The sequence below is a fragment of the Bubalus bubalis genome, chromosome 12 (genome assembly GCF_019923935.1).
Source record: "Bubalus bubalis isolate 160015118507 breed Murrah chromosome 12, NDDB_SH_1, whole genome shotgun sequence".
Taxonomy (NCBI): domain Eukaryota; kingdom Metazoa; phylum Chordata; class Mammalia; order Artiodactyla; family Bovidae; genus Bubalus; species Bubalus bubalis.
In genome coordinates, this window is record NC_059168.1 from 95,041,450 (window position 1) to 95,068,120 (window position 26,671).

Below are 26,671 nucleotides of genomic sequence, written 5' to 3' on the forward strand. Positions count from 1 at the left end.
CATGAAGTTAAAAGACGCTTACTCCTTGGAAGGAAAGTTATGACCAACCTAGTTAGCATATTGAAAAGCAGAGACATTACTTTGCCAACAAAGGTCCGTCTAGTCAAGGCTATGGTTTTTCCAGTGGTCATGTATGGATGTGAGAGTTAGACTGTGAAGAAGGCTGAGCGCCGAAGAATTGATGCTTTTGAACTGTGGTGTTGGAGAAGACTCTTGAGAGTCCCCTGGACTGCAAGGAGATCCAACCAGTCCATTCTGAAGGAGATCAGCCCTGGGATTTCTTTGGAAGGAATGATGCTAAAGCTGAAACTCCAGTACTTTGGCCACCTCATGCGAAGAGTTGACTCATTGGAAAAGACTCTGATGCTGGGAGGGCTTGGGGGCAGGAGGTGAAGGGGACGACAGAAGATGAGATGGCTGGATGGCATCACTGACTCTATGGACGTGAGTCTGGGTGAACTCCAGGAGTTAGTGATGGACAGGGGGGCCTGGTGTGCTGCGATTCATGGGGTCGCAAAGAGTTGGACACAACTGAGCAACTGAACTGAACTGAACTGAAAGAGACCTAAGAACTAAATACAATGTGTGATTTTGGACTGGCTCCTGGATTAGAAAATAGAAATTGCTACAAGGGACATTGGGATAACAAGTGAAACTTAAATATGATGGGCAATTAATTAATAGTATTGTTGTTGTTCAGTTGCTAAGTCATGCCCGACTCTCTGCGACCCCACGAACTGCAGCATGCCAGGCTTCCCTGTCCTTCACTATCTCCCTGAGTTTGCGCAAACTTATATCCATTGAGTTAGTGATACCATCCAACTATCTGTCACCCCCTTCTCCTCTTGCTCTTTATCTTTTCCAGTATCGGGGTCTTTTCCAATGAGTTGGCTCTTCACAGCAGGTGCCCAAAGTATTGGAGCTTCGGTTTTAGCACCAGTTTTTTCAATGAAAATTTAGGGTTGATTTCCTTTAGGATTGACTGGATTGATCTCCTTGCAGTCCAAGGGACTCTCAAAAGTCTTCTCCAGCACCACAGTTCCAAGGCATCAATTCTTCAGCGCTCAGCCTTCTTTATGGTCCAACTCTCATATCCATATATGACTACTAGAAAAACCATAGCTTTGACTATATGGATGACTTGTCAGCAAGTGATGTCTCTGCTTTTTAACACAATGTACAGATTTGTCATAGCTTTTCTTCCAAGGAGCAAGCATCTTTTAATTTCATATTAATAATATTATGTCATGTTAAATTTCCTGATTTTGATAACAGTGCTGTAATTATGTGAGAAGCAAAGGGGAATGAATCTTCAACTTACTCTCAAATAGTTAATAATACACATTAAGGAAGAGTGACTGAAGCAGGAGTCATTTTTACAAAGCTCTTTAAGTTTCTAAGGAGTTTGAGCTTCTTTTCCTTCAAGATTTCTGCTCAAATCTTTTCTCTCCTTCACGGTACTCTGTGTTTATCCTGGTCAAGTGACATGGCAATGCCACAGCATCACTATCTCACAATGTCTTCTACAAACACCAACCTCCTCCAAGAAGGTTGACTTGGAGGACTTTTGAACTAGTTATCTAGCAAGTTATGAGACAACAAAGTTAATATTTCCACAAGACTACTTAACTGATATGAATTTCCCATGTGGATCAGTGTAGTTTCCTCTTGCCCCTAATGATTTTAACAATATTCCCCTCACCCAACTTCCTATCCAGTCTCCCCTATCCCTGACCAATCACAGTCAATTCATCAAACCAGGAAGCATCCTACACCAAAAGGGATATAAGAGAAAAGTAAGACTTGGTCACAGCTCTTGAAAGGATCACTCAATAATGGGGGGAACAGACAAAGAGCACAAGGTGATCAGTACTGTGCAGAGGGCAAAAATGGGTTACAGAAGTACAAGAAGGTCATCGGGTGAGTGCGGGGTGGTGTCAGAGAAGGCTTCTTAGAAGATGTTACAAATAAAAACTGAGTGAATAAGTCAGGTGAAGAAAAAGGGGGTAGAATATTCCAGGAAGATAAAACCAAATGTGCAAAGCTGCCAAAACATGCAACATCCTTGAGTTCTTAAGAGAACTGCTTTATGTGAGAAGAGCACATAATTCTTCCCCCTATATGGAGGGGAGGAAAGGGATGCCAGAGGAGTCTTGAAAATTATTCTGAGGACTCCTGACTTTACCTAAAGACTGCAAGATGTGTGAGGAGAACATGTATTGGGGGCACTCAGGTAGTAGTGGGGATGAAAAGAAAGGGTCCAGCCTCTACTTTCCACCATTATTTTAAATCTCCCTCATTGATTTGTTAATTAATTTCCCGACCAGCCAATTTTGAGTTCTGAAAAGATATCTGTGTCAAAGATGGGGGACATAGCCTGAGGGTACACATGGCAGCTGTATTTTTAAATAGTTAATCTTTAAAATTTGAGGCCAAGTTTAGATTTATAGAACAATGGTAAAATAATACAGAGAATTTCCATATACGCTCACCCAGCTTTCTCTTCTGTAAACTAAGCTTACATAGCCACAGACCATTCATCAAAACTAGAAAATTAACTTTGGCACAACACTATTCACCAAAGACTTTATTCAGATTTTCCTAGTTCTACTAATATCCTTTTCCTGTTTCAGAATCCAACCCAGGATCTCACAATGCATGTAGTTGTCATGTTTCCATAGTCTCCTCCAGTCTGTGACAGCTTCTTAGTCTTTATCTTTTATGACCTTGACACTTTTGGGGACTTTTGTAGAATGCCAGTTATTCTGAAAAATTTGGGCTTGTATGTTTTCTCATGATTTGATTGGGGAATGACTCTCTCCATCCTTATGTGTGTACATGTGCATGTCTGCCCTTCTTAGTGATCATACTGGGGATCCATCATGTCCATGTAAACACACTCATGTTACTCTTGATCTCTTGGCTAAAGAATATCTGTCAGAATACTGAAAAGTACTATTTATCTTTTTGTAATTACTAAATATTCTGAGACTTTTAAATACTCTAATTCTGTTTAAATCTATGGCCTTTTATTTTAGCATCCATCAGTAGATCTTGCCTATAGCAACTACTATGGTGCTCTAATGGTGACTTTCCATTTCTCTTATTTTCTCTCCACTTACTAATTAGAATTCTTCAGTAAGGAAAAACCATCATTCCTCTATTTATTCAATTCGTTTTATCAGTATGAACTCATGGATATTTTATTCTTTGGGTTATGAACTAATATAAACTAACATATATCTATATCTATAGCACATTCTAACTTTTTGGCACCACAAGATGCTCCAGACTCATCTTATATATTCCCTGCCTCAGTCCTAAAGTCAACCAGTTCTCCAGGGAGTCCTGATTCCTTTTACTGATAGTAAGAAACCAAGGCATGGATACTAGGTGTGCTCATTACTCTTGGGGGTGTAATTGCTTCTAGCTCCTCACAATGCCTAGAGTTGGGCAATACATGTATATATACCAAATCCATGTATCTACATACACAACAATTTTTTTTTAAATCTATCTAAACATGAATCCATGTTACAACAACCTCTGAGTCTAATCTAGCATCTGAGGTTTCATTCTAGCCTTCCTCTTTCCTGATTTATCACTTCTTTCCGTTTTGAGAAACTCAACTCTCATTATCAACAATATATTTACTTATGTGTTCAATCCCAGTATACAAACAAAGTAGTAAAAGAATTCCTAAACCATAACCTTGAGAGAATCAAATTTATAAATCATAGTACTTTGTTTGTATACAGTTCTTTTTGTCTTTAGTTTTAATAGTATACAGTCAAAATGCTATTTTCCAAGGCTAGCTCTTTTCTTCTTCATTCTCTTCAATGAGTCTTTGTGATTTATTTTTATTATTAGTTAGATTCATTTGCCATAGGCTACAGTTTATCTCCTCCCCTTTCAATAATGGTTGCTCAAAAAAATTATATACAGTAAAATTCACTTCTTTTGTAGTGTTCAGTTCTATAGGTTTTGACAAGATACATAAAATTATGTGTCAAACACCACAGTTTATTGCCCCCAAAATACTCCAATGGCAACTGTGATTTTAATTCTGCTTTCTCAGCACCAACCAGTAGGTGGCAGGGTTTCTCTGTGAGACAAAGCCTTCACTGTGCAACTGAGCCTGCCTGCTTGGCATGCAAATAAAGGCAGCTTTACATCCCTCACACCTCCTGTGTCATTTTCTCTGAGATAGGGTTAGACGGTTTCTGTGGATAAGCTTCTTCTTCTCTGAAACAGGCAAATTTGGCTGGAAGCCTCAGAATCTTAACACGCTGAATAAACAGGATGGTTCATCAAAGAACAGTCAAGAAGGCAACCCATAAACATGCTTTGATAAAACTCAATGAAGGCTCTGGTGGCTCAGATAAAGAATCTGCCTGCAATGCAGGAGACTCAGGTTCAATCCCTAGGTCAGGAAGATCCCCTGGAGAAGAGTATGGCAACCCACTCCAGTTTTCTTGCCTGGGAAATCCTACAGAGGAGCCTGGCGGGCTACAGTCCATGGGGTTGCAAAGAGTCAGACATGACTGAGCGACTTACAGTCCCACTCTCTCTCTCAATGAGGGCAACAAAGGAAGAGGAGAAAACTGGAGACCAAAACCAAATTAGATAAATATGAGACAGATGAATGACCAGACTCTCTCTTCAAGACATTACTTGTTTGGTATTGGGGGATTTCTATAGGATAAACTGACAGTGGGGAAGGGAGAGGATTTTCAGGGAGAGGAAGGACCCCATGGACCAGCGTTTCCTGCATCAGCCAGTGAATTCTTCACCACTCAGCCACCTGGGAAGCCCCTATCTCTCACCTTTCTTTGTAATAGGCAAGTTTACAATTTTAAAAACATATACAATTTTAAAAATCAGTCTGAAGGATATTTGAGTGTATCTACAAAACCAAAAGTAGAACAATTCATTAAATCTGACTAATCCCCACCCCATACTATTACTATGAGCTCCTAATACCTTGCTGAGTATCTTATATACACTGTCATATTTAACCCTCTAGAGAGCTCTGAAAGTATTATATCATTATAAAGGTAAAGATTATTGAGCATTAGAGACATAAAACAAACTGTCCAAGGTCACAGATCTAGTCTGTCATCAACCTCTGCCTCCTGAGTCTGGGCTCTTTTACTGAACTACATTGCACCCCTCTCCACCCTCCATGAGAATATCCCTACAGTTCTGACACTGGCTCTCTCTTTTATATCCAAGTTTTCTCTGTGGGTGATTTCTACCCACTAACAAAACTTGACTACTCTATGCCAACAGCTCCACAAACTTCTACTTGTAGGCAGGGCTTGTCACCTCAGTTCCAATCCAATTTATAGATCCAACTTCCTTAGTGGATGTCTATGGGTGTCCTTCTCAGGTACTTCAAATTTAGCACCTACAAAGGTCAACATTTTGCCCCACTCTTTATTAATTAATTTACTATTACTTGAATCTTCAGTTTCAATTTCTGGTGAGGCCAAATACTCAGTATGTCACCATCCATGCCATTACTTTACCCTTACCCTTCTTCTGGACCCTTCTAAAAACTCTCTAGGGGTTTTTCTGCTTCCATCAGCCCAATTCATTCTTCAAAGCTGCCCTCCAGGCCAACTCCCTTAGAATATTGGTTTATTTGTGTCATTTTAAACTAATGGCTCTTGGAAAACTTGCCAATAAATCCCCAATTCTTCACCAACTTGGATGCAGATTTCTGGGCATGTCTAACCTGAGTATGCCATGATTCTACCAAACAGAATGACAACACATTCAGGGGACCTACAGCCTTCTTGTCTTTTCATATAAAATTCCTACTTCTTTACATTATTCCCTGAAAAAACTAGTGGAGTATATTAATCCTAGTTATTATCACCTGATTGTTGATTGGGGTCTTGCCACATGGAGCCTGTGCACTCCTTTTCACAGGATCCTTAATGCCTCATCTGTCTTTTACCTACCTAATCTGGGAGATCCTTGTAGGCAGATTCATTTTTGGATTATGAGTACATACACAGTACAAGGCCTGGTATAGAGTGTAGGCATAGGAAATGTCTAACTCCAAGGCTTACTAGCTGACACTGAAGATAAAGTGATGGGTGAAAGGTGGGCAGTAGAGCTGCAAGCACCACTCACCTTTCCGGTTCATCCCCATCTGGAGGCATTTGAGCAGGCGGCAGTACTGGCACCTGTTCCTCTGCTTCCGAGACATGACACAGTTCTTGTCACGACTGCACCGGTATACCCGCTTGTTGCAAATGCTCCGCTTGAAAAACCCTTTGCAGCCCTCACAGGAGATGATTCCATAGTGTAAGCCTGTGGCGCGGTCCCCACAAATGAGACAGGTTCGTTGTTCAGCACGATCATCTGGAACAGAAACTGAACACATGAAAGTTAGAACATAGTGGGAATGATGGCTTTAAGCCTGCAGTTCTAAAAGAAGCAACCCTGGGTAGATCCTGAACATAACCTTCTCCAGACTAACTGGCAGAGGTGGCATCTTGCTGTAGGAACAAACTCCTTCATCTACCTGTAGATTCCACAAACAAAGCCTAACTAAAAAAAGACCTCATGTTCTCTGAGTTTCATCATCACTTAGAGTATCCAAATCAGAAATGTGGAAGGCTTCTCCCTCTCCCTTACTTTCTTTAGCGGTAGCCTACCACCTACCCTGTAGGAAGGTGATAAGGATTACTTATCATGTATGTAAGTGTCTAGCATATGGTATACACCCAATAAATGATAGTTATAATTATTAACCAGTGGAGAAGCTTCCATGCTCAACTATACCTCAATTAAAACAAAAAACAGAAAAAAAGAAACCTCCTGGAAAGATTCTCATCAGAGACCAAGGCAAGACCAGAGAAATGAACTGCACTCAGTCACAAGCAAGGTATAAGGACACAGCCCTCAAAATTAAAGGTTCTTAGTTATACCCTAATTCCAGCACTTAGCAGGTGGGTGAACTTGGGCAAATTAAGTTACATCACCTCTCTGAGCTGAGTTTCTCTCATCTGTAAAATGGGGATTTTACTGTCATCTATATAACATGGATAAAATACTCAAGCACAGTTATTTTATAAAACACTGTGCATTTTTATAAAATACTCGAGCATATATTTATATATATTGAGTTTATATTATATAAAATACTCAAGCACAGTATATAGTGCCTGGGCTACCATAGACAGTTAATAAATGATAGCTATTATTTTCATTATCATCCAAATAGGTTCACACTTAAAGTGATAGTAACATTCCAGAAAAGTATGTGAAGGCAATGTTAAAGAAGGGCATAATGGTATATACAGAAAGGATATAGAAAAGGAACGAGGCTAGCATTTATACAGCCTTTATTATTTGCCAAATTTGAGATACGTCTTTATGATCCCCATTTGTAGTAGGCTAGATAAAAGCCATTCAAAGATATCAGGTCCTAATACCTAGAACCTGTAAATGTTATAAGAAAAAAAAGTCTTTGTAGATATGATCACATTAAGGGCAGATTATAAAAGTGGGCCTACTTGCAATTACTTTTTTTGTTTTTTCCTGCACAACATGGCATGTGGAATCTTCATTCCCCAGCCAGGGATCAAACCCGCATTCCTTGCACTCAAAGTGCAGACAGAGTCTTAACCACTTCATCACTGGGAAGTCCTCACATGGTTTTTTAAAATTTATTTTATTGAAGTATAGTTGATCAATTTTGTGTCAATTACAGCAAAGTGATTCATTATACAGATGTACACTCTTTTTCACATTCTTTTCTATTGTGATTTGCCACAGGACATTGAACACAGTTCCTTGTGTTGTACAGCAGGACCTTGTTTACCCATTCTATATGTAGTAGTTTGCATCTGCTAATCTCAAATAACCAATCCATTCTTCCCCTACCCTCCCCAACCACATGTCTGTCCTCTATGCCTAATCACATACGTTTTTATAAGAGAGACTAGAGGGAGACTGGATATAGATAGCAGAGGATGTGCACATGCAGGAGTGCACACACATGTGTACAGGGGAAGGTGATGTGAAGACAGAGGGAAACACTGGCCACAAGCCAAGGACTAACCAGCAGCCACTACAAGCTCGAAGAGGCAAAGAATGGATTTTCCCTCAGAACCTCTAAAGAAAGTGTGGCTCTGCCCACACCTTCATTTCAGCTTACTGACTCCGGATTTCTGGCTTCTAGAATTGTGAAAGAACAAATTTTTGTCATTTTAAGCCACCCAGTTTCTGGTAATTTTTAACAGCAACATAGGAAACTAATACATTTTTTTTTTCATACAAGGACACAGACCTATTAAGATTCTTGCTCAGAGTCACACAGCAAATAGCAGGTATGCAGAGAAAAGCAGACATATGAGACCACACAGCTAGGGAAATAGGGAAAGACATACAAAAAGGGGAATTACCTAGGTTTTTTGAACAGTTCCTAGTTATAGACCTTTCTAAGTCTTTCTGAGATCTATATTCACTTCCTAACTTAGGTCAAATTGATAAACATGGGAATATCAGTTTCTATAATACAATCCTTCCTTAAGCTAACTTAAATATGTTTATGTTATTTGCAGCTAAAAGAAACTTGGCTAAGATTTCCTATAAAGTGGCCCTGGTATAATAAGCATTCCTTTTCTTTTCCTTTAAAAAATTCAAAGGAAGCTCAAGGAAAACATTAGCGCAAAGTTACAACAGCAAATTAAAAAACTAAACCAGGCAAGGCCAAATAGGCCAATGAATGGCATGACAACAGCACTATGTGTGAGATGAAACCTCTTAAAGTGCTGGGCTTGAGCTGCTGAAGGGGCTTAGAAATAGGCCATGGAATACTGTCAGGAAATCGTGATTGGCACGGAGAATCTAAATTTTCTAATTTTAAAGTTGTCAATATTCTATTATATGCATACATTAAAATATATACAAGAACTCTGCGAGAACAGACTTTAAAATGGTTATAATTAATCAATATCTACAAGAACTATACCTCATGGATATGATTTCACTGAACACCTACAACTAGGCAGTGTGCTTTCTTTGTGTTGTGTCATGTAATTCTCATAATCCCATAGATGAGTACAATTGTTATCACTATTTTGTAAATGAATACATTTAGAGATCTCAAAAAAAGTTAAGCAACTAGTCCATTTAGGAAGTGGCTGAGCTTAATCTGCCAGTCTCAGGACTGGTGATCAATAACGTCTTCATATAGCACTTGCAGGCATTCTGTGCAGCATCTGGATGGATCCAGGAGCAAAGGCCCCCCAGAACAATCAAATACAGACCTTTTAAGAATCTGCTCATGTCTTGTAACATGCTTGCTCTTTTCATAAGCATTAAAGAGGCCACACTGACATCAAAGACTAGAGGGAGATACTTCTCCACTGATGGGTGCAGAGACTAGATTCTCTTGGGGTCCTCTGACTGCTTTCTCTGGCCATAGCTATTCTTATTGCCATGTTTTGCTTCTATAAACCCTTGTCTATGCCACAGACTAGGAAACCAATTCAGATGGAAGCTTCTCAAACATAAATGAGAAAGGCCCTCTTCCAATCAAACTTGTAGCCCTTCAAAGAAGCATTTGGCAAATTTCTCTCATAGCATGTAGGGAAAGATCATAACAGAAGAGTGAGTGTTACTCCCTCAGTCCTGTCTGAGCCCACGGACTATAGCTTACCAGGCCCCTCTGTCCATAGAATTCTCCAGGCAAGAATACTGGAGTGGATAGCCATTTCCTTCTCCAGGGGATCTTCCCAACAAAGGGTCTGAACCTGGGTCTCCAGCATTGCGGGCAGATTCTTCATGGTTTGAGCCACCAAGGAAGTGGGAAATAACAGAAGAAGCTATTGTTAACTGAGCACCTGGGTGTAGGCTCTCAGCCAAGCATGTAACACATGTTATTGTGCTGAATCACCACCACAAACCTAAATGAGGTACCCTACTTTATAGGTGAAGAAACTCATGAAGCTCATGAGGTGATATCACTTTTCAACAGTCACCCAGCCAGTAAGAAAGGGAGCTAGGGCTGGGACCCCCAAAGTCTATGCACCTAACTAACATACTCTGTGGCCAAAGCAAGTCAGATTTATTCAGTCTATGCAAGTAAGTCAGGCCTTTCTCCTCTTGAAAAACAAACACACAAAAGCTAAAAATCCAATGTTTTACTTTGTAAATGAACAAACATAAGCAAAATGTCCCTAAATGGTTCTTGGCCAGATGTCAGATAGGTTTTTGCAACTCCTATTCTTATAAAGGACTTGAAGGGTATTTAAAGCATGTTTACATTTCTTATCTCACCTGTACCAAGACCAAGGCAAGGATTATTTTTATCTTGTAGATACGGAAAAAAAAATTCGGTCGTGTACCATGCAATGTTCAAGTTTTTACATGTACTATTTATTCATCACAATGACTGTGAGAGGTATCATTATCCTCATTTATAACCAGGAATCTTGGAGTTAGAAGGGGCCTTTCAAGTTGTCTTGAACAAGTTGACCTGAGGCATGCATTCCCTCTATGATATTCCTAGACAAGGGGTTAGTTACCCCATACTCTACTTGCACATCTCCAGTGGCTCAATAAGGTACTTCATTCCATTCATTCCGTTTTAGATGGTTTTAATGGTTCAAAAGTTTTACTTTACACTGAGCCAAAATCTGTTAACCTGAAGCCTTTCTCATTGCCTTGAGTCATGTGCTTGAGGGCAAAAAATATATGTATAACCTAGCCTAATTCATAAACCAATCGTTCACTTAAAGATAAATGGAGTTCCTAACTGTGAATTCCTCTATTTCTTAGTCTTAATCATACAGTATCAAAATTTCTCATAAAACCAAGTAACCAGAACTGAATGGTTTGTTCTCCTTAATTTAAGGCTCAATTAGTCTTATATATTTGCAGCTATCAGCAAACACCAGTAAACACATAGTATTTTATAATTATTGATGATATAATGCTATAAAAATGCTATACATTTTATAATGGGAAAAATGAAGCTTTAAGAGGTGAGTGAGTGAATGAAAGTCATTCAGTCATGTCCAGCTCTTTGCTACCCCATGGACTATACAGTCCATGGCATTCTCCAGGCCAGAATACTGGAGTGGGTAGCCTTTTTCTTCTCCAGGGGATGTTCCCAACCCAGGGCCGAACACAGGTCCTCCCGCATTGCAGGTGGATTCTTTACCAGCTAAGCCACAAGGGCAGCCCAGCTTAAAGAGGTAAGGAAATTTAATTGGTTATACAGCCAGGAGTGAAACTGAAATCAGAATTCAAAAACTTCTGAGACTGCTGTATTTCCAATCCCCCTATACTTAATTCACATCTGGTTTACAGACATCTAAATTCTGAAGTATTTATCAAGTATACCATTAATATATGTCTTTCATAGTCCTTTCCTGAGAAAAGTAGGATTTCTTGAACTCAAGAGTTGGACTTTACATTTGCCTTTGATCAATTTTATCTTTATATAAGAAATTCCATACATCATTCTGATCTGTGGAACTCTGGGGATCTGGCCACCCGGTATATTAGTTATTTTACCCTCCTCCTTTTTACCTTGTATGGTTAATACTAGATAATATTCATTCCTAACTTTAAAACAATATTCAACAGAAAGTGGCCTCAGGCAAGTTGTTGGAGCCTCTTCTCAACGTGACTTAAGCAAATTAACCAACTGGAAACAGCTGTTCAACTAGTTTTGTCTGTTAATTAGCCAGACACCCTAGTCTGGCCTGCATTTCTCTATCTTATACATAATGATACCATGAATGACTGTTAGATGCCTCACTGAAATTTCAGATTCATTACATCTACAGTATTCATTTACTAGTGAGCTACCATAAAGCAGATGGTTCACAAACATTTAGCACTCTTAACCTATTAATTCAATGTTCTTAACCTGTGTTAGTCTACCTGAAAATACAATGGGAAGAAAACCAGCCAAATAAGCACTTCAAAATGGAGACTATGGGAACATAACCAGTATTTTACAGTAATTTTAAATGGAGTATAATCTACAGGAATATTGAATCACTATGTTGTATATGTAAAACTAATACTGGAAATCAACTATACTTCAATTAATACATACATAAATAAATAAAAGCAACAAAAACAAGAGCACCAAAGAAGAGAGTATGGTGCTTGGTAACTATAGTGCTCAGTAAGATAAGAGACAGAGTTATTGATGAAAATCTGAGGGTTTAAAATATGATAGGTATTCGAAACTCTGACAAGGGAGTTTGCTATCTACACAAATAGCAATGGGTTAAATAATAGTGTAGGAAAGAGAAGACTCTGATTAACTTACAGGGAAATAGAATGTTTGCCTTGATCAGGAATACTAGAAGGTGGAAGGGCTCAGGCTGTGTACTCTAAAAATACCACTTCATGTGAACAGGAGCCAGGACTCCTAAGAAAAACAGCTGATTTCAGGTTTGAGGGAGAATATATAAAAGATGCCTTTCATACTGTTCATGGGATTCTCAAGGCAAAAATACTGGAGTGGTGTGAGCAGACCCTACAATTAGCTGACAAAAGAAGAGAAGTGAAAGGAAAAGGAGAAAGGGAAAGATACACCCAATTGAATTTAGAGTTCCAGACAAGAGCAAGGAGAGATAAGAAAGCCTTAAGTGAACAATGCAAAGAAATAGAGGAAAACAATAGAATGGGAAAGACTAGATATCTCAAGAAAATTAAGAGATACCAAGGAAACATTTCATGCAAAGATGGGCACAATAAAGGACAGAAATGGCAAGGACCTAACAGAAACAGAAGAGACTAAAAAAAGGTGGCAAAATAAAAAAAAAAAAGGAAAGAAGAAAAAGAAGAGGTGGCAAGAATACATAGAAAAACTATACAAAAAAGATCCTCATGACCCAGATAACCACAATGGTGAGGTCACTCACCTAAAGCCAGACATCTTGGAATGTGAAGTCAAGTGGGCCTTAGGAAGCACTACTACACAAAGTTAGTGAAGGTGATGGAATTTCAGCTGAGTTACTTCAGATCCTAAAAGGATGCTGTTAAAGTGCTGCACTCAATATGCCAACAACTTTGGAACACTCAGCAGTGGCCACAGGACTGGAAAAGGTCAGTTCTTATTCCAATCCTAAAGAAGGGCAATGCCAAAGAATGTTCAAACCACCACACAATTAAGCTCATTTCACATGCTAGCCTGGTAATGCCCAGAATTCTTCAAGCTAGGCTTCAGCAGTACATGAACTGAGAACTTCCAGATGTTCAAGCTGGATTTAGAAAAGAGAAAGGAACCAAAGATCAAAATTGCCAACATCCACTGGATCACAGAAAAAGCAAGGGAATTCCAGATAAACATCTACTTCTGCTTCAATGACTATGCTAAAGCCTTTGATTGTGGATCACAACAAATGGTGGAAAATTCCTAAAGAGATGGCAGTACCAGACCACCTTACCTGTCTCCTGAGAAACCTGTATGCAGGTCAAGAAGCAACAGAATCAGACATGGAGCAATGGACTGGTTCAAAACTGGGAAAGGAGTACATCAAGGCTGTATATTGTCACCTTGCTTATTTAATTTAAATGCAGAGTATGTCATGAGAAATGCCAGGCTGGATGAAGCACAAACTGGAATCAAGATTGCAGTGAGAAATATCAATAACCTCAGATATGCAGATGACACCACCCTTATGGCAGAAAGTAAAGAGGAACTAAAGAGCCTCTTGATGAAGGTAAAAGAGGAGAGTGAAAAAACTAAGATCATGGTATCCAGTCCCATCATTCATGGCAAATAGATGGGGAAAATGTGGAAACAGTGACAGAATTCATTTTCTTGGGCTCCAAAATAACTGCAGACAGTGACTGTGGCCATGAATTTAAAAGACACTCGCTCCTTGGAAGAAAAGCTATGACAAACCTAGACAGCATATTCAAAAGCAGAGACATTACTTTGCCAACAAAGGTCTGTACAGTCAAAGCTATGGTTTTACCAGTAGTCAGGTACAGATGTGAGAGCTGGACCATAAGGAAGGCTAAGTGCCAAAGAACTGATGCCTTTGAATTATGGTGATGGAGAAGACTCTCAAGAGTCCCTTGGACAGCAAAAAAATCAAACCTAAAGGAAATCAACCCTGAATATTCACTGCAAAGACTGATGCTGAAGCTGACACTCCAATACTCTGGCCACCTGATACCAAGGGTCTACTCACTGGAAAAGACCCTGATGCTGGGAAAGCTTGAAGGCAGGTGGAGAATCAGGTGACAGAAGATGAGATGGTTGGATGGCATCACTGATTCAATGGATATAAGTTTGAGCAAATTCTGGGAGATAGTGAAGGACAGGGAAGTCTGGCATGGTACAGTCCATGGGGTTGCAAAGAGTCAGACATGACTTAGCGACTGAACAACAACAATACAAAAGATGAGTCTTGTACTACCCTAGACCAACAATAGGGTCATGTCAAAAGGATACAGGGAGCACTATAAAAGCCTCCCACTGGCCGAAAAGGAAGACTATCATCAAAAATAATGACGACGGCAATGGATTAAAACACTTCAAATATTAAAATCAATTCATTTATAATAATATTAAAACAGAAAACCTCATTAGTTACCACTGGAAGATGCTATGACACCAACTCATTATTCTGAAAATTGATAAATAAGGGGAAAAAATCAAACAGTGAAGTAAAATCCGTTGGAATCGTCCTCTCTTGCTCCTTTTGCCAAGAGTAAGAGAGGAGGGTGGAAACTAAGAGTTTTTAGAAACTTTAAGCTTTAATTGAGAAGACTGGAATTAGATAAACAGATTTGCCTGGTGTCAAGGGATCAAGCTTTGGGTGGGGAGGGGAGGTATACAGTTGAGCTCAAGGCCCATGGCAAGGTAAGTCTCAACTCAAAGATGAAAAGGAAAGAGACAACTGTCAGCTCTACAAAAATCTTCGAAGCAGAGGCAGTAGAACATAGAGATTAAGAACTTGGTCTGTAGAGTCAGAATCCTTGGGCTTGAATAATCTAGGGTCTGTGACTTGCTAGCTGTGTGACTTTGGAAAGCTTCTTAAACCTCGCCAGAGGTGCCTCAGTTTCTTTTCTATAAAATGTGGATCAGATTCCCTTCTTCAAGGAATTGTTGTGAGAATCAATGAATTAACAGATTACCTATAAATAACATGGAGCTCTAGCTTCCTCATGGTCTATATTAGAATGAAACAGCTTTACAAACCGACAATATTGTTGACTGTCTTTTTCTTTTTTTAACTTAAAAAATTCCACTAGCACAAAGGAGGAGTATTCAGTCAGTCTGGTAGCAGAGTAAGATAATAACAGATTTCATAGAGGAGGCAAGTTCCAATGTATGACTATCAGTTAGACAAGTGAAAGCAGAGGAGGGCATAAACAGAAGAAACAATTGGTATATAATGTCTTAACTTTGGTGCTAGACACCCTCTAACTTGGGTTTGCCTCAAAACAATCTCATTCGCTTTTAAAATAGCCAGTATAGTCCACCAAGCTTCAGCAAGACTATCGAGTTACCCACAAATATCTGCAGATAAATCAATTTATGTCCTACCCTTCTATATGTAAAACAGTGACGATCTGCCCACAAATTTTTTCCTGCAAAATGTTCTCAAGGAGGCTTGCTGGTTACTCATGAGAAATAAATGCAACCACTCTTTCAGTCACTAAGTTGTGCCTGACTCTTTATGACCCCATTGACTACAGCAAACCAGGCTCTTCTATACTCTACTATCTCCCAGAATTCGCTTAAATTCATGTCCACTGAGTCAGTGATGCTATCTAACCATCTCATGCTCTGCTGCCCGCTTCTTTTGCCTTCAATCTCTCCCAGCTTCAGAGCCTTTTCCAGTGAGTTGGCGGTTATCAGGTTACCAAAGTATTGGAGTTTCAGAAACAGTTCTTCCAATGAACATTCAGGGTTGATTTCCTTTAGATTGACTGGTTTGACCTCCTTGCTGTCCAAGGTACTCTCAAAGAGTCTTCTACAGCACCACAATTTGAAAGCATCAATTCTTCGGTGCTCAGCCTTCTTTATGATCCAACTCTCACATTCATATGTGACTACTGGAAAAACCGTGTGTGTGTGTGTATTCTTTACCACTAGTTGACTGTAGGGAATTTTGTTGAGAGAGAAGGACTGATGGAGAGTTCAGTGAGGGTCTCTATGGACACTGATTAATCTTTAGAAGTAGAAATGTCAAGTTCCAGATCCATAGAGAGATCTACAAAATAAAGCCATCTTTGTTGTTGTTGTTTAGTCGCTAAGTCACATCTCTGCTTTTTAATAAGCTGTCTAGGTTTGTCATAGCTTTCCTTCCAAGGAGCATGTGTCTTTTACTGTCATGGCTGCAGTCAGCATCTGCAGTGATTTTAGAGCCCAAGAAAATAAAATATGTCATTGCTTACATTTTTTTCCCTTGAAGTGAAAGGACGGATGCCACAATCTTAATTTTTTTAATGCTGAGTTTCAAGCCAGCTTTTTCACTCTCCTTTCACCCTCATCAAGAGGTTCTTTAGTTCCTCTTCACTTTCTGCCATTAGACTGGTATCATCTGTATATATAAGGCTGTTGATATTTCTCCTGGCAATCTTGACTCCAGCTTGTGATTCATCCAGCCTGGCATTTCTCATGATGTACTTTGCCTATAAGTTTAAACAAGCAGTGACAATACCCGCCTTGTCAAACTCCTTTCCCAGTTTGGAACCAGTTTGTTGTTTCATGTCCAATTCTAACTGTTATTTATTGACCTGCATACAGGTTTCTCAGGAGGCAGCTAAGGTGGTCTGGTATTCCAATCTCTTTAAGAATTGTCCACAGTTTGTTGTGATCCACAGTCAAAGGCTTCAGCGCAGTCAATGAAGCAGAGTTGATGTTTTTCTGGCTTTGAAAAGTGAAAGTGAAGTCGCTCAGTTGTGTCCGACTCTTTGCGACCCCATGGACTGTAGCCTACGAGGTTCCTCCATCCATGGAATTTTCCAGGCGAGAGTACTGGAGTAGGTTGCCATTTCCTTCTCCAAAGGATCTTCCTCACCCAGGGATCGAACCCAGGTCTCCCAAATTGCAAGCAGATGCTTTTACCATCTAAGCTACCAGGGAAGTTCTTTGGCTGCACCTAAGTACTGCATTTTGGACTCTTTTGTTGACTATGGGGGCTACTCCATTTCTTCTAAGGGATTCTTGCCCAGAGTAGTAGATATAATGGTCATCTCTGTTATATTTGCCCATTTGTCCATTTTAGTTCACTAATTCCCAAGATGTCGATGTCCAATCTTGCCATCTCCTGCTTGACCACGTGCAATTTACCTTGATTCATGGATCTAATATTCCCAGTTCCTATGCAGTATTGTTCTTTATAGCATCAGAGTTTACTTTCACCACCAGACACATTCACAACTGAGCATCATTTCTGCTTTGGCCCAGCCACTTCACTCTTTTTGGAGCTATTAGTAATTGTCCTCCACTCTTCCCCAGTAGCATACTGGACAACTTTCAACCTGGGAGGGCTCATCTTCCAGTAGTCATATCTTTTTGCCTTTTCATACTACTTACGGGGTTCCTGATACAAGAATACTGGAGTTGGTTGCCATTTCCTCTTCCAGTGGAGCATGACTTGTAGCTTCACTGAGTTATGCAAGACCCTTCGCCATGACAAGGTTCTAAGATTCATGAAGGGGAAATGTAACCACACATGGGCATTATTACCAAGAAAGGTAACATGCTTTTCTTTGCTATAGTCTTCCAAAATTTAGAAATAATCTTAAGAATTTATTTTTAATCAGAAATTATTCTAGAGCAGGAAATAAGAACTATCATATTAAGTCTCATTTCTTCACATGTTAAATAACACTCTGGCGTAGAGAGAGAAGGACTGATGGAGAGTTCAGTGAGGGTCTCTATGGACACTGATTAATCTTTAGAAGTAGAAATGTCAAGTTCCAGATCCATAGAGAGATCTACAAAATAAAGCCATCTTTGTTGTTGTTGTTTAGTCGCTAAGTCACATCTGCCTCTTTTGTGACCCCAAGGACTACAGCCAGATAGGCTCCTTTGTCACTGGAATTTTTCAGGCAAGAACACTGGGGTAGGTTGCCATTTCCTCCTCCAAGGGATCTTCCAGGGTCAGGGACAGAACCTGCGTTTTGTGTCTCCTGCATTGGCAACCAGGTTCTTTACCTCTGGTCCACCTGGGAAGCCCCTATCTAAAGAAACCTATACCAAATATCATACTTAATAGTGAAAAGCTTTAAAAAAAAAAAAAAAAAAACCTTTTCTTTGAGATTTTAAGACAAGGATGGTCCATTATCAATACTTATATTCAACACTGTACTGGAGGCTCTAATCGGCACAGTAAAATAAGAAATACACAAAAACTAACTATATTTCTATCCTAGTCACAAACAGAAATGAAATTTCAAAAGATGCCATTTAAAATAGCATCAAAAAATATAAAATACCTAGGATGTAAATATAATAAAGACATCTCTACAGAAAAATTTTAATGTACTTATTTAATAAACTATTTCTAAGATAAATTGAAAAAGATTCCAGTAAATGGAGAGGTATACTATGCTAGTAGATTGGAAGAGTTATTATTAAGATCCACAGATTTAGTAAAATTCCATTCAACATCCCAAGCTGAAGCTCCAATACTTTGGCCAAAGAACGGACTCATCAGAAAAGACCCTGATACTAGGAAAGATTGAAGGCTGGAGAAGGGGATGACAGGACGAGATGGTTGGGTGGTATCACCGACTCAATGGACAGGAGTTTGAGCAAGCTCCAGGAGACAGGGAAGGATAGGGAAGCCTGGTGTGCTGCAGTCCATGGGGTTGCAAAGAGTCGGACATGACTGAGTGACTGAACAACAACAACATCCCAACTGTGTGTGTGTGTCTGTGTGTGTATAACCTGACAAGCAAATTCTAAAATGTGCATGGAAATGCAAACGAACAAAACAGAGCAAATATTTAAGAAAAATAAGATGATTTGACCTACCATATTAATTTTAAAGCTGTAGTAATTAAGATATGTTTTACTGGCTCACAAGTAGACAAACAGACCAAAAAAATTGAATGGAGAATCCTACAACATAATCATAAACATGTGGATGTTAAACCTATTAGTGGCACTGCAGAGCAGTGAGGAAAATACAGTTTTCAATGAACAATGTTGGAACAATTAAATGTCTATGTGGGGAAAAAAATGAGACATGATCCTACCTCACACCATGTAAAATACTGAATTCCAAGGAGAAAGCAAACCCAAATATCAAAAGCAAAATAATACACCACTCAGAAGATAAAGCACTAATATAAAGGAAAACATTGGTAACATTAGACTACAGTAAAATGAAGAACTTCAAGAGAGTGATAAGGCAAGCCACGGTATGAAAACAGACATATGTAGTACATACAACCTACAGAGAGCTTATATCCAAAATATATAAAACTTCTATACATCAATAAGAAAGAAGCAATGCAGGAGAAAGCTCGACAAGAGACGTGACCAGACATTTTCACAAAGGAGGCTACAGATTTTATCCTACTGATAAAAGGCTACTGAGATTTTTAAATAAAGCTATGGCTGGATCAAAGCAGTATTTTGGAAATATTAATTTCACAATGATGTGCAGATTGCCACAAGATGGACGGCATGAGCATCTAGGTAACAGGAATATGGTAACAATCAAATGGCCAGACTAAAGTGAAAAGAAAGTGTAGGGGCCCTAGAGATGGCTTGTTGACTGACTAGATTCCAGAGCTGGGATAAGGACAGGATGAGATAGCAAAGTGATTAAAAAATGAACTCAAGGTGTTAAACAAAGGTGGTTGTGAGAAATGTGATATCACTAATAGAGTAAAGCAAAAGCTGAGTGAGGGACAAAAATCAATGGCTTTAGTTTAAGAGAAGATGCTGGGGGAGAAGAAAACTTCAAGCAGAAGTTTTCTACAGGAATTATTTACAGGACAAACGGTTAAGGCAAGAATGAAGGATGTGGGAGTCATCAACACATGGGAGAGCTGACGCTGCGGCAACAGATTAGAAATTTAAGGAGGAAGGGCATGTGTGGAGAAGCAGCTGTGCTGTGTGCTACATCACTTCAGTTGTGTCCAACTCTTTGCAACCCCATGGACTATAACCCACCAGGCTCCTGTCCATGGAATTCTCCAGGTAAGAATACTGGAGTGGGTTGCCATTTCCTTCTCCAGGGATCTTCCCGACCCAGGAATCGAACCTGCATCTCTTATGTCTACTGTACTGGCAGGTGGGTTCTCTACCACTAGCACCACCTGGCAAGCCAGAGAAGCAGGAGGAGGATCAAATGAAGACACAGAGAGGGGAAGGTAAGTTAGGGAAAGAAAGTGAGATGACATGATCAAAGAAAAAAAGGGTAGAATATAAATCCATGATTATGAGAAATATAAGGGACAAAAAAGGTCGCACAAAGAAGAGAACACTATCAAACACAATGCAGGTCAAAAAGTGTGAGGAGAAAAGGCTCAAAGGTCACTGGTGAGAAGTTTCAGTAACTGGTTAGAACAAAAATCAGATTCAGTTAAAAACATGTGAGTGGTAAAGAAATAAAATAAGTAGTATTACTCCATTCAAGAATGATGGGTCAGATGGTAAAAAGTTTGCCTGCAATGCTAGAGACCCGGCTTCTATCCCTGGGTTGGGAAGATCCCCTGGAGGAGGGCATGCAACCCACTCCAGTATTCTTGCCTGGAAAATCCCCCTGGACAGACGTTGCAAAGACTCAGACATGACTGAGAGACTACGCACAAGAATGAGAGAAAAAACTTTTGCAGGAAGAAGCAATAGCTTTAAGCAGATGTTTATTTTTCTTTTAAAATTTATTTAATTGGAGGTTAACTGCTTTACAGGCTTCCCTGGTGGCTCAGAGGTTAAAGCATCTGCCTGCAATGCAGGAGACCTGGGTTTGATCCCTGGGTCAGGAAGATCCCCTGGAGAAGGAAATGGCAACCCACTCCAGTATTCTTGCCTGGAGAATCCCATGGACAGAGGAGCCTGGTGGGCTACAGTCCACGGGGTCGCAGAGTCAGATATGACTGAGCGACTTCACTAACTGCTTTACAATGTTGTGCTGGTTTCTGCCATACATCAACATATTTTTTTAACTAGGAGAAATTCATATGCATTTAAAGAAGATAAACATAAGAACAAAGCCTTTAAAAAAGGAGACTGTATGTCAGACATATTTTCAAAATAAAAAAATGAAATAAAATGTAAAAATTTTTTTTCAATTTTTTGTATGTATTTTAATTTTTATTAAGAAAAAGATAAAGGTACATGTTTTGGGTCAGAAAAGAAAAGTGACTTACTCAAGGTCACATATCCAGTCAGTGATGGATCTGAATCTCAACCTTACTAATTTTCCAAAGACAGACTTCCCATTACAGCTAACTATCTCTTGTGGGGGTGGGGTACAGAAAGAGAAGCATGGCACATAGAAAGACAGCCTCAGTGCTGCCACTGCCTTTAAAAAAGAAAAAAAATAAAAAAATAAAAAAAAATAAAAAAGTAAAAATAAAATAAAAAAGAAAGAAAAAAACAACACCAAAGAAGCAATAAGAGTCACAACAAAATCTGTGCAACTAGATGTATTCTTACCATGCTGTGAGTGAGCACTGAGTACCTTCATATTAGCAACAGGGTTTACCTTAACTTAGTTAAACACAGACCAAACACTGTTATCAAAATGCCTCTTACTCTCATGAGTCCACTCAGCCCTGCTGCTACACAAATACCTCCCCAACCTCACGAAGAGCATTTTACCCATTCCAGTGGCTCAGGTTACGTAAATTACATTTGGAAACTGATTTTTATCAAAACCTGTTTTTCAGACTGTGATGAAGGCCAGATTTAGGAAATGGAGAGTACAGGTGCTCACTAGACTGTGATCAGCTGCACAGACTAAGTACTGACTGCACTCAGTTTTACAGGTTACCACTATCTGAAATGCAGGCTTCAGGTGGTGTGACAAAAATGAAATTGGGAATAACCTCAGATATGCAGATGACACCACCCTTATGGCAGAAAGTGAAGAGAAACTAAAAAGCCTCTTGATGAAAGTGAAAGTGGAGAGTAAAAAGTTGGCTTAAAGCTCAATATTCAGAAAACGAAGATCATGGCATCCGGTCCCACCACTTCATGGGAAATAGATGGGGAAACAGTGGAAACAGTGTCAGACTTTATTTTTCTGGGCTCCAAAATCACTACAGATGGTGACTGCAGCCATGAAATTAAAAGATGCTTACTTCTTGGAAGGAAAGTTATGACCAACCTAGATAGCATATTCAAAAGCAGAGACATTACTTTGCCAACAAAGGTCCGTCTAGTCAAGGCTATGGTTTTTCCTGTGGTCATGTACAGATGTGAGAGTTGGACTGTGAAGAGGGCTGAGTGCCGAAGAATTGATGCTTTTGAACTCTGGTGTTGGAGAAGACTCTTGAGAGTCCCTTGGACTGCAAGGAGATCCAACCAGTCCATTCTGAAGGAGATCAGCCCTGGGATTTCTTTGGAAGGAATGATGCTAAAGCTGAAACTCCAGTACTTTGGCCACCTCATGCGAAGAGTTGACTCACTGGAAAAGACTCTGATGCTGGGAGGGATTGGGGGCAGGAAGAGAAGGAGACGACAGAGGATGAGATGGCTGGATGGCATCACTGACTCGATGGATGTGAGTCTGGGTGAACTCTGGGAGTTGGTGATGGACAGGGAGGCCTGGCGTGCTGCGATTCATGGGGTTGCAAAGAGTCGGACACGACTGAGTGACTGATCTGATCTAACCCTCAAAATTTAATTTGTGAATATACAATTTAAACAGAAGTAAGTAAAAATCATAGGATTTCTCCTCTACTAATATACTCTACCTCCTCTACACATACCACTATAAAAATCCATCTGAGGCCACAGATGTAGTTTCACAAAGGACATTTCTAAAAAATGACATCAGTTGAATGAAAACAAGTGAGCAATTTACAAGATTGGTATTAACTGAATGTTTGGGAATTATCCTTCTAGGTCACTGAACAAAAGATGGGAAGAGGCCTGGAAACAAAATGGTTCACAAGTTAACAATTAACTGAATGCCACAGAAAATAATTTAGGGAAAATATTACCCCATCACTCAACAGGTAGGGGTAAGAACATAACATTTTAGACCAAAGTCCCTATTTCCAACCTGTGTCTTATATGTAGCAATTTTTGAGCTAGGAATCAAGTTTCCATTTGCAATGAAAACAGTTTTCATGTTCATGCAAATTCAGGTTTTCCATTTGGAGGAAAAAAGCCTAGAAGAGCTAGGTTTGTCCTATTTGGATTGTTAACGGGACTTTTCTTTTTTAAGGATTCCTTGTTTATTTAGGAAAAAAGAGATTGAGTCTGAGGCATCTCCTCTGAGGGGGGGGAAAACATATATAGATGGATATTTCATTAATAGATAACTCTGATCCACACATTATACTCTAAACAAGTAATTTTAAAATTGGAAGTATAAAGTAGACACTGATTCACTATTCAATAATCATTACTTCTTGCTTCAAATCATCTCTTGATATTTATTCACTAAATAAATATTTGAGAACTCTGTGCCTCTGGAACTGTGAATTCCAAAAAGATGGCCTTGTTTTAGAAAAGCAGAAGCTGCTACTGCTCATCTGTGTGATAATGGTGGTGATGAGGGCTGGATATGAAGTGAAGCAGAGGTGTTATACCACATGGATTCATAAGGGTTGAGAGTAGTTACTATGGCTCCTGATGCTTAAATATGGCTCCCTGTAATAAAAATATATTGATCTTGGGCACTTTCACTGAAGGGGCCCAGGTTCAATCCCTGGTTGGGAAACGAAGATCCTACCAGCTATGTGGTACAGCCAAAAAAAAAAAAACAAAGCAAACACAACCACCCCCCAAACCAAAAACAGACAAGCAAACAAAAAACACCATTCTCATCTTAATCAAGCTGTGGACACTGCCCAATCTGAACCAGCCTGCTGCTGCGGCTGGCTGCTAAGTCGCTTCAGTCGTGTCCGACTCTGTGCGACCCCATAGACAGCAGCCCACCAGGCTGCTCCCTCCCTATTTCTATGAAGAGTTTTGAGCCTTCAGAGTTTAATATCCCTAGTTTACAAAACTGACTTACACAGTACATGATTTCTACTGCCCTTACCACACTGCTCATCTGCCTTCTCCTCTGGACATGTTCTTGCCTGTAAGGGTCACATGAAAATATGATGCTCACAACAACCTAGTGTGGCTTGATGAGTACATAACACAAGGGGTCTCTTTTCCCTACTCCCCTTTGTATACTTTTTTTGGCTGTGCCGCACAGCTTGTGGGATCTTAGTTCCCTGACCAGGGACTGAACCTGGGCCCACGGCAGTGATGGTGTAGATAGAGTCTTAACCACTGGATCTGTATACTATGTTTTTAATGAGTACAAATCGGGTTTGTCACCTTTAGGGTAGCTGTAATGTATTTTATAACAGTATATATTACATCAGTGTAAAAGATAATGGGTTAATATTATTGATCATTATAGTTCTGAGTATATAGTAACTCAAATCTCTCAGTCTTTTTTTTTTTTTTTTTTTTTTTTCATGTTTTGTTGGTAAGCTGCCTCATTGGTGCCAAATAAAAGACTGTTTATTGCCTTGTCTGAGTCACCCTGATGTTCCTGCCTATTAAGATGACATGAGCTTTCCCTCCTAGTTATAGTTTTATAATTTTCCCAATTTTATTAAGACATAATCGACATACAGTATACCTGAAACTAACATAACATTGTAAAATCAACTATACTTCAATATAAAGTAAAAATTTTTTTTAACTCTTTTTGTATTCATTAAAGAAATTCAACAGACACCATTTCTGTTTGAAACATTGCCCCAGAGCACAAATGTATAACTTATTAGAACCACTTAACCAAGGCTTCTCCCTCTGTAGTATCTGGCAAGTTGTAACAAAGTTAAGTATGGTTATAGCACACTCTCCCTAAATTTCAGAAGCAGTCATGTCCAGGCCTCCAGCTCTGGGGTGGACCCGTGCCCTTTTCTAGCAAAGTACATTAATCTCTTCAACATATTTGCAAGAGGAACACTGAAAGGAATGTGAAGAGGGTTATCTTCTGTGCATCAAGTGCAGGGATATCCAGTCACAGACCAAGGCTCTCTCTAGGGTTTCTCTGGCATCTCAAATCAAGCAGTGTTTCTGTATATGTGGGCCTGGTATCACCCGGCACCCTGTCTGGTTGTTTTGTACTCTCGTGCGTTTGCTTACACTGCTCCTTCTGCCTGGGAGTCCCCTTTCCCAGTTCACCAGCCTGACAAACGCTGACCAAGCTGTCATAATGCCTTTCTGGTTGAAGCCTAACCTGGTAGTCCAAACAGAAATGAGCACTCTTGGACTTCCCTAATGGTTCAGTCGTTAAGACTCAGCACTTACACTGCAAGGAGCATGGGTTCAGTCCCTGGTGGGCAAAGTTCTGTGTGCTGCATGGTGTGGCCAAAAAGGAGGGGGAAAAAAAAGAGCACTCTTTCCTCTGTACCTTCCAGGATTGCTATTATCGTGCCTCACTTTGTTGCACTTGGGACTCCCTGGTAGCTCAGCTGGTAAAGAATCGGCCTGCAATGCAGGAGACTCCAGTTATTCCTGGGTCAGAAAGACCCCGTGGAGAAGGGATAGGCTACCCACTCCAGTATCCTTGGACTTCCCTTGTGGCTCAGCTGGCAAAGAATCCGCCTACAATGTGGGAGACCTGGGTTCAATACCTGGGTTGGGAAGATCCTTTGGTGAAGGGAATGGCTACCCACTCCAGTATTCTGGCCTGGAGAATTCCATGAACTGTATGGTCCGTGGGGTCACAAAGAGTAGGACATGATTGAGCGACTTTCACTTCCACTTTTTTTGCACTTACCTATCTCGCTCTGCTAGACTGTAAGCTCTACGGAGCAGGAAGAGAATCTTAATTTTTCTGTATCCTTATATACACAGCTCAATAACTAAACATAAGGAAACCACTAGTGAATGTCAGCTGAATGAATGCCACAGTTTCTCTACTTGCAAATCCAAGTGCACAGTTTATAAGAACTCTAGTTGAATAACTGGTGAGCCATCCCAAAAACCTTATGCCAATGCTCAAAGCTCAGTACTTAGCTACCAAGGTTGCCGCCCAGTTCTAAGGTCCTGGTGAAAGAGAGACAAATGAGCATGCTTTAAGTAAAACCACATGTGGAAAACGTAGTTGCCACACTGCCTTACCAAAAGGCTACTTTCACCAGAATTCTGACCAGATTTACCATGCAGGGCCAGAACACAGACATGTTGCATTATGAGATTCACACTCTAACTGCCAAAAAGTCTTTTGTAACTACTTTCAAAACACTGTTCAGAAAAAGTGCTAGAGTCTCTCTGTACTCATTATTAAGACCATAAATTATGAAACTTAAATTATGTACATAAGCATTCTTTCACAATTACACTCACATGATTTTACTAACGTAGCCATCAGAACCACAGGGTTCTGCTTCCCTAAGGCCCTGGATCAGTACTTTCATAAAACTAACACTCGTTCTCCACCACTCCCCAAGACTCCCTAGACATTCATCATTCTCTTCCTTTGGTAAGACTACTGGTTGGTGGAAAAAAAGA

The 26,671-nt window shown here is 39.8% G+C and overlaps 1 protein-coding gene across 7 annotated transcripts in view; it reads right to left on the reverse strand.

Moving 5' to 3' along the window:
- The window catches only part of NR6A1 (nuclear receptor subfamily 6 group A member 1), a 232,304-nt gene that overhangs the window by 40,395 nt on the left and 165,238 nt on the right, over positions 1 to 26,671 (reverse strand). For 4 of the 7 annotated variants that reach the window (XM_044925555.2, XM_025260559.3, XM_025260558.3 and 1 more), the window contains one exon: positions 6,145 to 6,387. In XM_044925555.2, coding sequence (XP_044781490.1) covers positions 6,145 to 6,387 — 243 coding nt within the window. 7 annotated transcript variants of the gene reach the window in all.